At 38.3% G+C, this 16950-nt stretch overlaps 1 protein-coding gene across 1 annotated transcript in view; it reads left to right on the top strand.

Annotated features, from left to right (window-relative positions):
• Nucleotides 1-6184, top strand: part of LOC144451979 (transmembrane 9 superfamily member 3-like) — a 43569-nt gene extending 37385 nt beyond the window's left edge. Inside the window, exon 11 of the mRNA XM_078142924.1 lies at nucleotides 4345-6184. Coding sequence (XP_077999050.1) covers nucleotides 4345-4489 — 145 coding nt within the window. The 3' untranslated portion in view covers nucleotides 4490-6184. The remainder of the gene's footprint in view (nucleotides 1-4344) is intronic.
• Nucleotides 6185-16950: the final 10766 nt, after the last annotated feature.

Raw genomic sequence — 16950 nt, 5'->3', positions numbered from 1 at the left:
ACCCGATTACTTTAAGTTTGCTTCATGAAAGTTTTGTGAGAAATACTAACGAGTGTCCATTGTCAAATCTCCAAGTACAAACCAACTTTATTTCCATTATCAAATCCGTAGTGAAGCCTTTCCTTGATATTATCAAGAAGTTGCCATTACCATGTGTTATAGTTTGTATGTGTATACATTGTATATGAGCTGTTGCCATTACCATTTGTTAATAGTTTGTATGTGTATACATTGTATATGAGCTGTTGCCATTACCATTTGTTACAGTTTGTATGTGTATACATTGTATATGAGATGTTGCCATTACCATGTGTTACAGTTTGTATGTGTATACATTGTATATGAGATGTTGCCATTACCATGTGTTACAGTTTGTATGTGTATACATTGTATATGAGCTGTTGCCATTACCATGTGTTACAGTTTGTATGTGTATACTTTGTATATGAGCTGTTGCCATTACCATGTGTTACAGTTTGTATGTGTATACATTGTATATGAGCTGTTGCCATTACCATTTGTTACAGTTTGTATGTGTATACATTGTATATGAGATGTTGCCATTACCATGTGTTACAGTTTGTATGTGTATACATTGTATATGAGCTGTTGCCATTACCATGTGTTACAGTTTGTATGTGTATACATTGTATATGAGCTGTTGCCATTACCATGTGTTACAGTTTGTATGTGTATACATTGTATATGAGCTGTTGCCATTACCATGTGTTACAGTTTGTATGTGTATACATTGTATATGAGATGTTGCCATTACCATGTGTTACAGTTTGTATGTGTATACTTTGTATATGAGCTGTTGCCATTACCATGTGTTACAGTTTGTATGTGTATACATTGTATATGAGCTGTTGCCATTACCATGTGTTACAGTTTGTATGTGTATACATTGTATATGAGCTGTTGCCATTACCATGTGTTACAGTTTGTATGTGTATACATTGTATATGAGCTGTTGCCATTACCATGTGTTACAGTTTGTATGTGTATACATTGTATATGAGCTGTTGCCATTACCATGTGTTACAGTTTGTATGTGTATACATTGTATATGAGCTGTTGCCATTACCATGTGTTACAGTTTGTATGTGTATACATTGTATATGAGATGTTGCCATTACCATGTGTTACAGTTTGTATGTGTATACATTGTATATGAGATGTTGCCATTACCATGTGTTACAGTTTGTATGTGTATACATTGTATATGAGCTGTTGCCATTACCATGTGTTACAGTTTGTATGTGTATACTTTGTATATGAGCTGTTGCCATTACCATGTGTTACAGTTTGTATGTGTATACTTTGTATATGAGCTGTTGCCATTACCATGTGTTACAGTTTGTATGTGTATACATTGTATATGAGCTGTTGCCATTACCATGTGTTACAGTTTGTATGTGTATACATTGTATATGAGCTGTTGCCATTACCATGTGTTACAGTTTGTATGTGTATACATTGTATATGAGCTGTTGCCATTACCATGTGTTACAGTTTGTATGTGTATACATTGTATATGAGATGTTGCCATTACCATGTGTTACAGTTTGTATGTGTATACATTGTATATGAGCTGTTGCCATTACCATGTGTTACAGTTTGTATGTGTATACTTTGTATATGAGCTGTTGCCATTACCATGTGTTACAGTTTGTATGTGTATACATTGTATATGAGCTGTTGTCAATTCAATTATAAGAGCACAAAGTGCAGGTTTACTGCATATATACTTTAAAGGTACTCACAGTATTCTACTTTCTGAAGCATACTTAACTATCGAATGCAATACGGCGTATGTCGGTTATCGAACTTCCGGAAGTTTCGCAGGAAAGTATCTCGAGAGGGTTTTTATCCTGATTGGTAGAGGAGGTGATCAAACATGTACCAAGAAGGTCAATTCAGGCAAAATAACGAAGGTAAAATAGCAATGAACGATTTGCCGACATCGACATTGGATTTTAATCAGATTGGTCTTATACATGTACTAGCTGCAATAACTGTAGCGTATACTGTGATTTTGAGGGTTCTTTCCTCTGTTTTTGTACCATTTTCCATTCCAATGATTGACTGGAAGCAATTGCTACAATTTCTCCAACGGTAACGCAAATGGACGAGGTCACACTGAAAACGTGAGTGAGATGTCAGCGTACTACCCATTTCAAAATGTTGCTACTTTTGGGTTTTCCTCACTGTCGAATTGCAGAGCCAAACTTACGCGAAATATTAGGAGAACGAGAGGTTAATTTGTTATTTCAACCACTGTATTGCCCAGAATTTAACACGTGTGAGATATGTTTTCGTTATCTGAAAAGATACCTTATATTAGAGCACACAATGTCTTCGCCACCGTACTTACGGAAACTGCTATCAAAGAAGTTGTTACCGAGATAGCACCGTAAATATTCTCTTCAGATTTTGTGGATTTCCTTTGTATTGACTCTCGGTTATAAGATTTTTAACGCTACATTTAGGCCGACATGCGAGCACCACAACAAAAGCCATAAAAGTTCAAACGCTGTGAGCATTGGAGGTATATGTATCTGTGAATACATTTGTATATCGTTTGCGTAAAAGTTGCTATTGATGTCTACGTTTTAGGTACTTGTTCTTGGGTTTTAATTTTACGATATTTTTTTCACTGAGACTGAATGTGAATGTACTCGGAAAAGTAACGGGGTGACTGGGGAACCCGTCCTGTTTTACATGTGCAAGTCAGATGGCGTCACGTAATTAATCTGCAAATAAATGCAGTTAGTTCTCAACATCACATATGATGTACAATTAGTGTTCGGTAGGATTTTTTTTCGTTTGGTTTACTCAAATATTTCATATTACATGACTGATGTGCGAAGTGAAATTGATAACATATATTGTGTTATTTCACCAGTGCCGTATGTGTTTGGAAGTTGAGTATTGCGTGAATCATTTTTGACTTTTTTTACCAATGAATGTCTACACCACACTAAATCCTCTGAAGATTTTGTAAATTAACTCAACCATTGTTCAGTTCAAATAAATTAAAGTAAAGACGATACAAGATTTGATACATACTGATATTGTTACATGTACAGTAACGGATCACATACGGAAGTGCAAATTTGGCACCATAACAACGAAAGGCCTAGCGTAGGAAGTATTTTGGAAGGCAGAATTTGCCTGCTGTCTCGTTGCGATATTAACCGGTTGTTCACCATTTCCATCACTCTTATTTCGTTGTGGCTTTCTTCGTTGACATCTTCTACATGTAGTTTTTGGATTAGCCTTGACAATCTTGGTTTATGATGGCTTTGGTCCCAGTTGTTGTACTCAAATAAAGTTGGAACTGAAGTTTCTGGTGACGGACCTGAACCACCAATAAAATGAAGGCTACATACCCTTGAAAATCAGTTAGGTACCCAACTAAATTCGCGTTGCATCATCCGGATCCACCTTGATCTGATACTTTTTTCTTTACCAGCGATTAGGAATGCATGGAAAGATACATCTTTCATCCATGGATACTTCTCAAGATTTCTGGCTTTTCTGGACGCAGTATTACATCCAGGAGCATTACAATAGTGGTTCGGCATACTTTGTTATTGATAGGCGATAATGCAATATTATAGCGTAAAGTTACGGGGAATGACAGAAAATCTTTAGTCAGTGGTTACTATGCCTATAGACTCTACTATGCTTTGCCACAATGCTCTACAATTCTGGCCCGCACTTCCGGTTCTAAAACAGCGTGGCCAAACAATCATATCTTTTATCTTTTCAGGGCTTCTTCGATAACCGGCATACAGCATATTGACTGAACTCAAAGCTGGTATTAAGATAAAATAGGGTTTGCACGGTCCTGGAAAACCCAGGAATTTCAACAACAGAAAAACCTGGAAAACCCTGGAAATTGTCGTGGATCTACACATAATAGATACGAAATGAACAACCCTTTCAGGTGTTGTCAGTGTATCTTTTTGATTGCCTTAAAGGCCATGCCATAGTTGTCCTTTTTTTTTAACTGACAGCCTGTGACATAATGTACAAACTAAAGAACTTGTTGTAGTCACTACAAGAAATACCTTTTGGGGTGTATGTGTTCCATGAAGACTTGTTCACCAGTGCTTTGGCCTGATCCTGGCCAAAAGTATCAATGTGAACATGCCATTATGATAGAGAGATTATTTAGACAAAACAACACATACATGTTAATATATATAACTGTATTAATATTTGCAAGAATACTTTTCCAAGATAGGAGGCAGTACAAACGTTGTTTGTTGCCATAAACAAGGCAGTGTGAGATGTGTCTTTAATTCTTTGATTTGTGTTATTTCTTCTGTACAGGATGTATGGGTTATTCCAGACACTCTGGTATTTTGGTTACATGGCATTGTTCAGCTTGGGTCTTGGTATAATGTGTGGAACTTTTGGCTACATTGGAACAAGTGCCTTTGTGCGGAAGATATACTCAACGGTCAAGATAGATTAAAGTCCACAGTACATGTAGAAAGTGGGTTCAACTATATGGCAATAGCCAAACCCACTTATACAGAGAGCACAATTGTAACTATATAAAGAGACTTTACACATATTGGGTTGGAGAGGACACAGGTATCCTTCAAAGAAAGGCTGTCAATACATTATGTGAAAACAGAGACTCAGTAAAGACATTATATTATGTAACAGAAGAGTTCAGTAAAAAAAAAAAATTGATTTCTAAAAAGAGTTGTGAAGAGATTGTTGGTAATTTAGGTGATAGTCCACGATGTAAAACTTTTATTCCTGAATATATAAATAATAGTATAAAAAACCTGTAACATTGTTTGCTATATCACACATGCATTGCTTGTAATATTAACATTGTGAGTGTCAAGTTTATCTCTGTTCATGTAATGATTTCCTTTGCTAGGGATCTCCAAGGCTACATGGTATTTGACTGGAATACGCTACTTTTCTTCTAGTCTAGTTCCTATACGACACATTATGATTACTACAATCATCTCCACTCATGTATAGGGAAAGTTATTATTCTAGCACAAAAATCTGCATTCATATAAATGTGATGATGTTATCACAACTCCATGTGATTTTAGTTTAGACTCCAGAGGTGGCATTTGGTTAATGAGCAATTGTCTGTCAATTTGTGATGTATTACTACTGACGTGTCGTTTACCCTTCATCTAGCAGGGGTAACACAGTTTTTTGTGCAAGAATAATGACTTTCCCTATACGTGAGTGGAGATGATCTTAGTAATCATAATGCATCGTATAGAAACTAGCCAACTTTTCTGCATCCTTTGTTCATTAAGATAAAGCTTGGCAAGTTTTATCTCCGTTGTCATTTTGTGGACCCACAATAAATGTTATTGATTTTCTGATGCAAGATATTGTACGAATTCATTTATGTACAAAACATGTTATAATATTGTTACATCCTGAATTACATAGCAGTATAAACAGGATGTGTGATTATCAACTTTAGAGGAATCCCAACACTGGTTTACATCTGTGTCATGTCAAAGGTCATGTTAGGTCAGGCTTCATGGTAGTCACAACACCATGTCATGAGAATAAAGAGTGATATTGATGCTCACAACACAAAAAAACAACATTTCTCTGCAAATTTTAATTTTTAAACTTTCACTTTGATTTAGTGATTTGGTACATTCTTAGAAGGGTACCTGTGAAATTTGAGTCAAGTGTACTGTGATATCGATGACCAACATTTTGTATAGATCCCAAATTTTGGGTATTTTCAACCTGTCTTGAGGACTAGTAATTCTACTAGTCCCAATCAAGTTAGCTCTATCAGGCATGCTTTATTTATCCTGAATAGTTTTAAATATCTACCAAATATTGGACACACGCTAACTTAGAAAGGGAAAAGTCACTAGTTTGGATGAACACACAAAATAGATGTGTGCAATGATTTTGTACAAAAGACATGTGAAAGCTTAGTTTCAACTAGGTTAATATCCAGACTTGTAAGATTCAAAAAATAAATCTCACCTGCTGTACAGAACAGAGCTAAAACAACCCGTAGCTAACAGCAAGTGTTTTGTGACTTTGTGTGGCAATCCAAAAGATAGTCACAAAGTTAATTTCTTGTGCGTGAAAGTGAATCCTGTGTTAACTTCATCAATGTACATCTACTGTTTCATATTTAGTTTGGTGCTGGGTAGCCTCTGTGTTATATATATATATATATATATATACATACATACATACATACATACATACATACATACATACATACATACATACATACATACATACATATACATACATACATACACACACACACATGCACATTTACTGACCTGATACTACTCTGCTAACAGGGTGAAAGTTAATCAGTATATTTGCAAACCTGTGATGTTAAGTTTTGTTGCCAACTCGCAGTTTTCATTTGTGTTTCCATACTTCTATAAGTATGCTATATACAAAGTCAATATAGCATGTCAAATTGGTGCTGGTCCATTCATGGTTTATTTATTTGCATTGTGTCCTACACTATCTCCTCAAAACTGACCTTGTAATAGAAAAAGTTAAAACTGTAAATACTTTAGATATGTACTGTTGAAGTTAGTGGAAATCTTGAATTAAGTTTCCTTTTAAAGCATAGCAATTCAGTTTATTGCATGCATTCTCATCAAACATTCACCATATTTGTAAACATCAAAGTGAAAAACTAGCAAGTCAACCACATTGAGGTGAATACCACACATGAACAAATGTATAGTCAAAGAATCAATGTTTACATGCAGGTAAAAAAAACCAATACTTATGTCACAGCTTCTTAATATTCATTAAAACCTAAAAGCAGTTACATATAACATTCATGTATGTATTATTAATAATATCTTTTGTATCAAACTGTAATGTTAAAATAACCAGACAAGTTGACAACTGTGAATCTTGCAGTATCACACCCCTTCCCGTCCCATTGTGTTCCTCACTCTTTTAAATAGTCAAGTTACGTCAATTTTGTAAGTTCATTTTTTCTTTTATTTGCTATTTATGATAAATTGTTGAAAACCCCCCTGTCCAAGTCTCCACATAATAAAGATATTGGATGTGGACTACATGATGTCAGCTATATGTGGACTACATGATGTCTGCTATATGTGGACTACATGATGTCAGCTATATGTGGACTACATGATGTCTGCTATATGTGGACTACATGATGTCTGCTATATGTTGCATTAATATTTGCGATTACTTTTTACTATGTCTCTTACAAACAGTTGACATTTTTTGTGAATGAAAACAATTCATTTATTTCTAGAAACTGCAGAAGTATGCACAGGTTTTTTTTTTCATCGAGTCCAGTAGTTTCTTGGTTTTGGAGAGGAAGATGAAAAACTGGCACCTTTGCTTGCAATTACTCCAGTGTAAATAGAACTATTGATCTGGCTGCCAAAAAATTTCTAGCATTGTTATCACTAAGTTTTTTGGTGTTTTTTTTAAAGAAGCATTACGTAAAGTCACTGAAGTGTTTGGATTCTGTTCTTTGTATTGGTACTTTGGATGTGAACTTGTCTCAGTTTTGATGTTATAAGTATTTGTATGTTGGCTTTAGCAGGTAGGCGGATGTATATGCAGCTCCTTTTGTCATGGGAACATTCTATTTTGGATATTTTGGAAACATTTCTCTTTTTGTAGGTAATATTCCCTTTGGACAGCTGTCAGTAAATAGTTTTGAATTCATCAGACAGCTCCTGATACTCACTCACTTTTTGAAAGTATTGTTAATCATTTGTACATTGTGTGATTTTGAACTGATTTGAACACAATCCTTACTTAGTTCTAACATGCCAACTTAATATTCTTGTGTCAGAACTCTTTTTTTTCCAGCATGCACAGTTATGTTAGTTTTTGTTATTGTACAGGGAAGCAGAGAATAAATTATTGCCAATGTTGTCCAGGATAGCAGGACTGGTTATTCTTAGCACAGCTGACAGTGTGACTTATACTCTGTGTGTGTGTGTGTGTGTACCAAATATCTCCAGCCATACCTTTACTTATTATCTCTATATCACAACCATGAGCGTGTGATAAGAGAGACTGCCCTACAGTGGCAGCCCCATTATTTTGACAGCTTGAGTCCCTCTCTTCTCGCGGAGTGCTCGGCATACATAAAAATATTAGGGACTAGTCATAAGTCTGGCAGCGAGACTAGTAATTATTTATCATATCTCAGGTAATAAATACACTCGCATATTGTTGGGGGGATGAAATAAATTTAGAGCGCGTGGGGGGGGGGGGGGGGGGGGGTTCCTAAATTTGTTTTGACCAAAATAATTTCTCCCAAGACCCCCCCTTGCCGTAAATTCTGACTCCAGCCTAAACAAGAGAAAGACATACTTGATAAAAATCATCAGAAAAGCGGCTGGTGTTGTGGGTAAAAAACAGACTAACATTGATAACATATACCACAGACAAACTACGGACAGACTGGGTACAATATTAGCTGACGACACACATCCACTTAGGCCAGAACTTTACAGTCGACGTATACTCAGGCTACCACGCACCAGAACAACACGCTATAAGCAATCATTCATTCCAGCAGCATTACACAACCAACAGACAGACAGACAGACCTCAACTTTAGCCCTACATACTCACATGTCTAGCTGTGGCCACTCTTTTTTAATGCCTACTCTTTTCGAGTTATCGTCGTTCTTTTATCCTGGTTATGTACGTGTTTTGATAAGTAAATGTCTTGTTTTTATGTGCTCGTTTTATCATTTTTATTTACTTGTTTAAATTGATTGTTTTTTGGGGTTTTTTTTGTTTTTGTTTTTGTTTGTTTTGTGTTTTGTTTTGTTTTGTTTTGTTTTTTTGGGGGGGGGGCGGTTACTGGCAGACACTTAAATTTCCTGACAAGGATCAATAGAGTTGTATTGTATTGTATTGTATAATACCTTATCACTTCACTGTACTAAAGTTGTCAAACTGTTATGATGCTTACTTTCTGATGCATAATTATAGCAATGCTATGATGTGGGTTTGAATTTCGTTTCTTATTTGCTGTGCGTGGAAATGGGTGTGCATATCCTGTGTATGTAGGGAATCATGGAAGCTGAGTGAAGTCAAGGATGGCAAGCTTTCCTGTGCTGAGAATAGGAGGCGGCATTTGAACAACATTTTTGACAACTAACTTTCATTGGGACTTGAAAATTCATCAATATGGAGCTAAATTTCTTGCATAAATCATTAAATTGCAAGACTATACCCTTACGGAAGGCATTCAGTTTAAATCTGGTTTAAATATGAGAGGTGGGCATATCCTAGTCTAAAGCTCTTCCCCTACCTCATACTGTCAAGATGTTATTGAACTTTTCTTGTAATATTTCAACCCTATGTAGTTGTTTTTTTACATGTTGGTGCTGTCAAAAATTTGCTTTTTTTAAGAGTAAGAAATCTCCAGAGCATCTAGACTAGGGGGAGACCCTCCCATGATGGGTGTACATATTCAAGATGCATGCTATTAAACCATCAAAAAAATTCAACCCTATGTAGTTGCTAGTTACATGTAATGGAAATAATAAGTCTTGGAAACTTGTTTTTTCGAACTTGCTTGAAAATTAGACAATACAATCAGAACCTAACTCTAGACATGATGGCGCCACATGATAGTGGTCTCTAGAAACGGTATTGAGTAACGCGTCCTAATGTAGGAGACATGTCTTAATGTTCATAAAGTTAGAAATTGAAGTCGTGATGCTTGAAGATCCATGGAATGCCGGCGTGCTGCAGAACCGTTCAACCCGATACTGTAACTTAGGTATGAATTAGGTTTCTAGTAACTTTAATATATTTACATGTATCAAGGTGCTTTCTCCCTAGGGACCGGTCAGTTTCTTCTCGGGGGGGGGGGGGGGGGGTCACCCTGTTTTTGAAATTGGCAGTAGGGGGGTCATACTGTTTTGAAAATTGTGGATAGGGGGGGGGGGGGGTCATTGTGTTTTAAATTGTGATGGAAGAAAAAGATCCTTTCTACAATGGCATATAGCCATGTCTGAAATGTGGTACATGTCAATATTTGTTCTTATCCCTGTTTCTTACATGAATTCTTTAATATTACTTATTAGTTCAAACATACATATTCATATACATGTACCGGTATTACCTAGCTACTACACTAGTTACAGAACATGTCATGTAAATGCTTGGCTGTTTCACAATCAATGCTTCACTTATATTGTAGTTTGGGGCAAAAGTGAACTTGAAGGTTTCGTAATGGTAATTTTCCTAGATAGTTTATAAATGAAGTTAATCTAAATTGTTCTACTCGTCATGTTATTGACACTACAAATCACCACATCTCATCAGATTCCAGTTCTATTATACGCTAGGTATGACCACCTAAAGTTCTCTAACATACCGGTGACTTTATTATACATATATTAATGCCCCTATACTAATGTTACATGTCCATTTTATGTGATATAGGAAACTCATTCAAAACGTACATTTACATTAGCTTTTCGAAGCTTGGAAATATTACCTCAAAGGTTATGAATAACCTAAACATTGCCTTAGTATCTCAAGCAAAAAACTCCAGATCTGCCAGGGGGAAAACACCAAGGACTTCCTCACCCCCAGAGGTCACTCATGCATTCAACCAACAATCAGATGCACCAACAACCTTTTTACTGTCATAATGGTATTAAATTTTTCTGAAATATTTTCACTCTATTCTTATTTGAGATAATATTGTCTTTTCAAGATGTGAAATGTTTGCCAAGATAGTCTAAAATTGCCTTAATCTCCAAATCTCCCCTACCAATGATACTACCATTAGATGTGCTGACTTTTACTACATGTATATAATGATGCCATTTAACTTTTTAAGAACACCTTTCAACCCTTAGTGTAAGTTATAAAGAATAGTTTCTGATACTTGCTGTCTTGTAAAGCATGGATTAAGTTATTGCTTGAAAGGGTCTGAATAGCCTAAATATTGGCTATAAGAGTAAAAATCCTCCAGGGCTTCTAGAGGGAGACCCCTCCCCGGATCCCCTCAGACCCCCCACATGAGGTGGACATATCCCAGTCTCAAGCTCTTTCCTTCTTACTGTCAAGATGCTATCAAAGTATATTTCAAAAGTATTTCAAGCCTATGTAGTTGTTTTTTACGTGTTGGTGTTGTCTTGTAAGGCTTGGAAATTATTAGGGGGAGACCCATGGAATAGTACGACCCATGGAATAGTATGACCCACATGGAATCACCGATAGTATGACCCATGGAATCACCAACAATACGACTCACGGAATCACCGATAGTACGACCCATGGAATCACCAATAATACGACCCATGGAATCACCAATAATACAACCCATGGAATCACCAATAATACGACCCATGGAATCACCAATAATACGACCCATGGAATCACTGATAGTACGGCCCATGGAATCACCGATTTGTATGACCCATGGAATCACCAATAGTACGACCCATGGAATCACCAATAGTACGACCCATGGAATCACCAATAGTACAACCCATGGAATCACCAATAGTACAACCCATGGAATCACCAATAGTACGACCCATGGAATAGAACGACCCACATGGAATCACTGATAGAATAACCCATGGAATCACCAATAGTACGACCCATGGAATCACCAATAGTACGACCCATGGAATCACCAATAGTACAACCCATGGAATCACCAATAGTACAACCCATGGAATCACCAATAGTACGACCCATGGAATAGAACGACCCACATGGAATCACTGATAGAATAACCCATGGAATCACCAATAGTACAACCCATGGAATCACCAATAGTACAACCCATGGAATCACCAATAGTACGACCCATGGAATCACCAATAATACTACTCATGGAATCACCAACAATACGACCCATGGAATCACCAATAATACGACCCATGGAATCACCAATAGTACGACCCATGGAATCACTGATAGTACGACCCATGGAATCACCAATAATACAACCCATGGAATCACCAATAATATGACCCATGGAATCACCAACAATACGACTCATGGAATCACTGATAGTACGACCCATGGAATCACCAATAATACGACCCATGGAATCACCAATAATACGACCCATGGAATCACCAATAATACGACCCATGGAATCACCAATAATATGACCCATGGAATCACCGATAGTACGACCCATGGAATCACCAATAATACGACCCATGGAATCACCAATAATATGACCCATGGAATCACCAACAATACGACTCATGGAATCACCAATAATACGACCCATGGAATCACCAATAATACGGCCCATGGAATCACCAATAATACGACCCATGGAATCACCAATAATACGACCCATGGAATCACCAATAATACGACCCATGGAATCACCAATAATACGACCCATGGAATCACCAACAATACGACTCATGGAATCACTGATAGTACGACCCATGGAATCACCAATAATACGACCCATGGAATCACCAATAATACGACCCATGGAATCACCAATAGTACAACCCATGGAATCACCAATAATACGACCCATGGAATCACCAATAATATGACCCATGGAATCACCGATAGTACGACCCATGGAATCACCAATAATACGACCCATGGAATCACCAATAATATGACCCATGGAATCACCAACAATACGACTCATGGAATCACCAATAATACGACCCATGGAATCACCAATAATACGGCCCATGGAATCACCAATAATACGACCCATGGAATCACCAATAATACGACCCATGGAATCACCAATAATACGACCCATGGAATCACCAATAATACGACCCATGGAATCACCAACAATACGACTCATGGAATCACTGATAGTACGACCCATGGAATCACCAATAATACGACCCATGGAATCACCAATAATACGACCCATGGAATCACCAATAGTACAACCCATGGAATCACCAATAATACGACCCATGGAATCACCGATAGTACGACCCATGGAATAGAACGACCCACATGGAATCACTGATAGAACAACCCATGGAATCACCGATAGAACAACCCATGGAATCACCAATAATCTGACCCATGGAATCACCAATAATACGACTCATGGAATCACCAATAATACGACCCATGGAATCACCAATAGTACGACCCATGGAATCACCAACAATACGACTCATGGAATCACCAACAATACGACTCATGGAATCACAAACAATATGACCGATGGAATCACCAATAGTACGACCCATGGAATCACCAACAATACGACTCATGGAATCACCAATAGTACGACCCATGGAATCACCGATTTGTACGACCCATGGAATCACCAACAATACGACTCATGGAATCACCAACAATACGACTCATGGAATCACCAATAGTACGACCCATGGAATCACCGATTTGTACGACCCATGGAATCACCAACAATACGACCCATGGAATCACCAATAGTACGACCCATGGAATCACCATTAATACGACCCATGGAATCACCAATAATGCGACCCATGGAATCACCAACAATACGACTCATGGAATCACCAATAGTACGACCCATGGAATCACCGATTTGTATGACCCATGGACTCACCAATAGTACGACCCATGGAATCATCGATAGTACGACCCATGGAATCACCAATAATATGACCTATGGAATCACAGATACTACAACCCATGGAATCACCGATAGAACAACCCATGGAATCACCAATAGTACAACCCATGGAATCACCAATAATATGACCTATGGAATCACCAATAGTACAACCCATGGAATCACCAATAATACGACCCATGGAATCACCAATAATACGACCCATGGAATCACCAATAATACGACCCATGGAATCACCAATAATACGACCCATGGAATCACCAACAATACGACTCATGGAATCACTGATAGTACGACCCATGGAATCACCAATAATACGACCCATGGAATCACCAATAATACGACCCATGGAATCACCAACAATACGACTCATGGAATCACTGATAGTACGACCCATGGAATCACCAATAATACGACCCATGGAATCACCAATAATACGACCCATGGAATCACCAATAGTACAACCCATGGAATCACCAATAATACGACCCATGGAATCACCGATAGTACGACCCATGGAATAGAACGACCCACATGGAATCACTGATAGAACAACCCATGGAATCACCGATAGAACAACCCATGGAATCACCAATAATCTGACCCATGGAATCACCAATAATACGACTCATGGAATCACCAATAATACGACCCATGGAATCACCAATAGTACGACCCATGGAATCACCAACAATACGACTCATGGAATCACCAACAATACGACTCATGGAATCACAAACAATATGACCGATGGAATCACCAATAGTACGACCCATGGAATCACCAACAATACGACTCATGGAATCACCAATAGTACGACCCATGGAATCACCGATTTGTACGACCCATGGAATCACCAACAATACGACTCATGGAATCACCAACAATACGACTCATGGAATCACCAATAGTACGACCCATGGAATCACCATTAATACGACCCATGGAATCACCAATAATGCGACCCATGGAATCACCAACAATACGACTCATGGAATCACCAATAGTACGACCCATGGAATCACCGATTTGTATGACCCATGGACTCACCAATAGTACGACCCATGGAATCATCGATAGTACGACCCATGGAATCACCAATAATATGACCTATGGAATCACGGATACTACAACCCATGGAATCACCGATAGAACAACCCATGGAATCACCAATAGTACAACCCATGGAATCACCAATAATATGACCTATGGAATCACCAATAGTACAACCCATGGAATCACCAATAATACGACCCATGGAATCACCAATAATACGACCCATGGAATCACCAGCAATACGACCCATGGAATCACCAATAATACGACCCATGGAATCACCAATAGTACGACCCATGGAATCACCAATAATACGACCCATGGAATCACCAATAATACGACCCATGAAATCACCAACAATACGACTCATGGAATCACCAATAGTACGACCCATGGAATCACCGATTTGTACGACCCATGGAATAGAACGACCCACATGGAATCACCAATAGTACAACCCATGGAATCACCGATAGTACAACCCATGGAATCACCAATAATACGACCCATGGAATAGTACAACCCATGGAATCACCGATAGTACGACCCATGGAATCACCAATAATACGACTCATGGAATCACCAATAGTACAACCCATGGAATCACCAATAGTACAACCCATGGAATCACCAATAATATGACCCACGGAATCACCAATAGTACAACCCATGGAATCACCAATAGTACGACCCATGGAAACACCAATAATACGACCCATGGAATCACCAATAATACGACCCATGGAATCACCAACAATACGACTCATGGAATCACCAATAGTACGACCCATGGAATCACTGATAGTACGACCCATGAAATCACCAATAGTACAACCCACGGAATCACCGATAGTACGACCCATGGAATCACTGATAGTACAACCCATGGAATCACCAACAATACGACTCATGGAATCACCAATAGTACGACCCATGGAATCACCGATAGTACGACCCATGAAATCACCAATAGTATGACCCATGGAATCACCGATAGTACGACCCATGGAATCACCAACAATACGACCCATGGAATCACCGATAGTACGACCCATGAAATCACCAATAGTACGACCCATGGAATCACCAATAATACGACCTAAGCATATAAATTCATATGAATCTACCACCTATTCTATCTAAGCATATAAAACGGTGAGCTAGAAAACGATAAAACTTTGGAATTGCAAAACTTGAAAATTGTCTGTAGACTGAGTAACTGCAACCTTGGTGAGATTGTCTGTACACTGAGTAACTGCAACCTTGGTAAGATTGTCTGTACACTGAGTAACTGCAACCTTGGTGAGATTGTCTGTAGACTGAGTAACTGCAACCTTGGTAAGATTGTCTGTACACTGAGTAACTGCAACCTTGGTGAGATTGTCTGTACACTGAGTAACTGCAACCTTGGTAAGATTGTCTGTACACTGAGTAACTGCAACCTTGGTAAGATTGTCAGAGTACACTGAGTAACTGCAACCATGGTAAGATTGTCAGAGTAGACTGAGTAACTGCAACCTTGGTAAGATTGTCTGTACACTGAGTAACTGCAACCTTGGTGAGATTGTCTGTACACTGAGTAACTGCAACCTTGGTAAGATTGTCTGTACACTGAGTAACTGCAACCTTGGTAAGATTGTCTGTACACTGAGTAACTGCAACCTTGGTGAGATTGTCAGAGTAGACTGAGTAACTGCAACCTTGGTGAGATTGTCTGTAGACTGAGTAACTGCAACCTTGGTGAGATTGTCTGTAGACTGAGTAACTGCAACCTTGGTGAGATTGTCTGTACACTGAGTAACTACAACCTTGGTAAGATTGTCTGTACACTGAGTAACTGCAACCTTGGTAAGATTGTCTGTACACTGAGTAACTGCAACCTTGGTAAGATTGTCAGAGTACACTGAGTAACTGCAACCTTGGTGAGATTGTCTGTACACTGAGTAACTACAACCTTGGTAAGATTGTCAGAGTAGACTGAGTAACTACAACCTTGGTAAGATTGTCTGTAGACTGAGTAACTGCAACCTTGGTAAGATTGTCTGTACACTGAGTAACTGCAACCTTGGTGAGATTGTCTGTACACTGAGTAACTGCAACCTTGGTAAGATTGTCTGTACACTGAGTAACTGCAACCTTGGTGAGATTGTCTGTAGACTGAGTAACTGCAACCTTGGTGAGATTGTCTGTAGACTGAGTAACTGCAACCTTGGTGAGATTGTCTGTAGACTGAGTAACTGCAACCTTGGTGAGATTGTCTGTAGACTGAGTAACTGCAACCT

Source organism: Glandiceps talaboti, chromosome 22 (genome assembly GCF_964340395.1).
Source record: "Glandiceps talaboti chromosome 22, keGlaTala1.1, whole genome shotgun sequence".
Classification (NCBI taxonomy): Eukaryota; Metazoa; Hemichordata; class Enteropneusta; family Spengelidae; genus Glandiceps; species Glandiceps talaboti.
The sequence above is the reverse complement of the archived record's forward strand: the minus strand, read 5'-3'. Positions and strand labels throughout refer to the sequence as shown.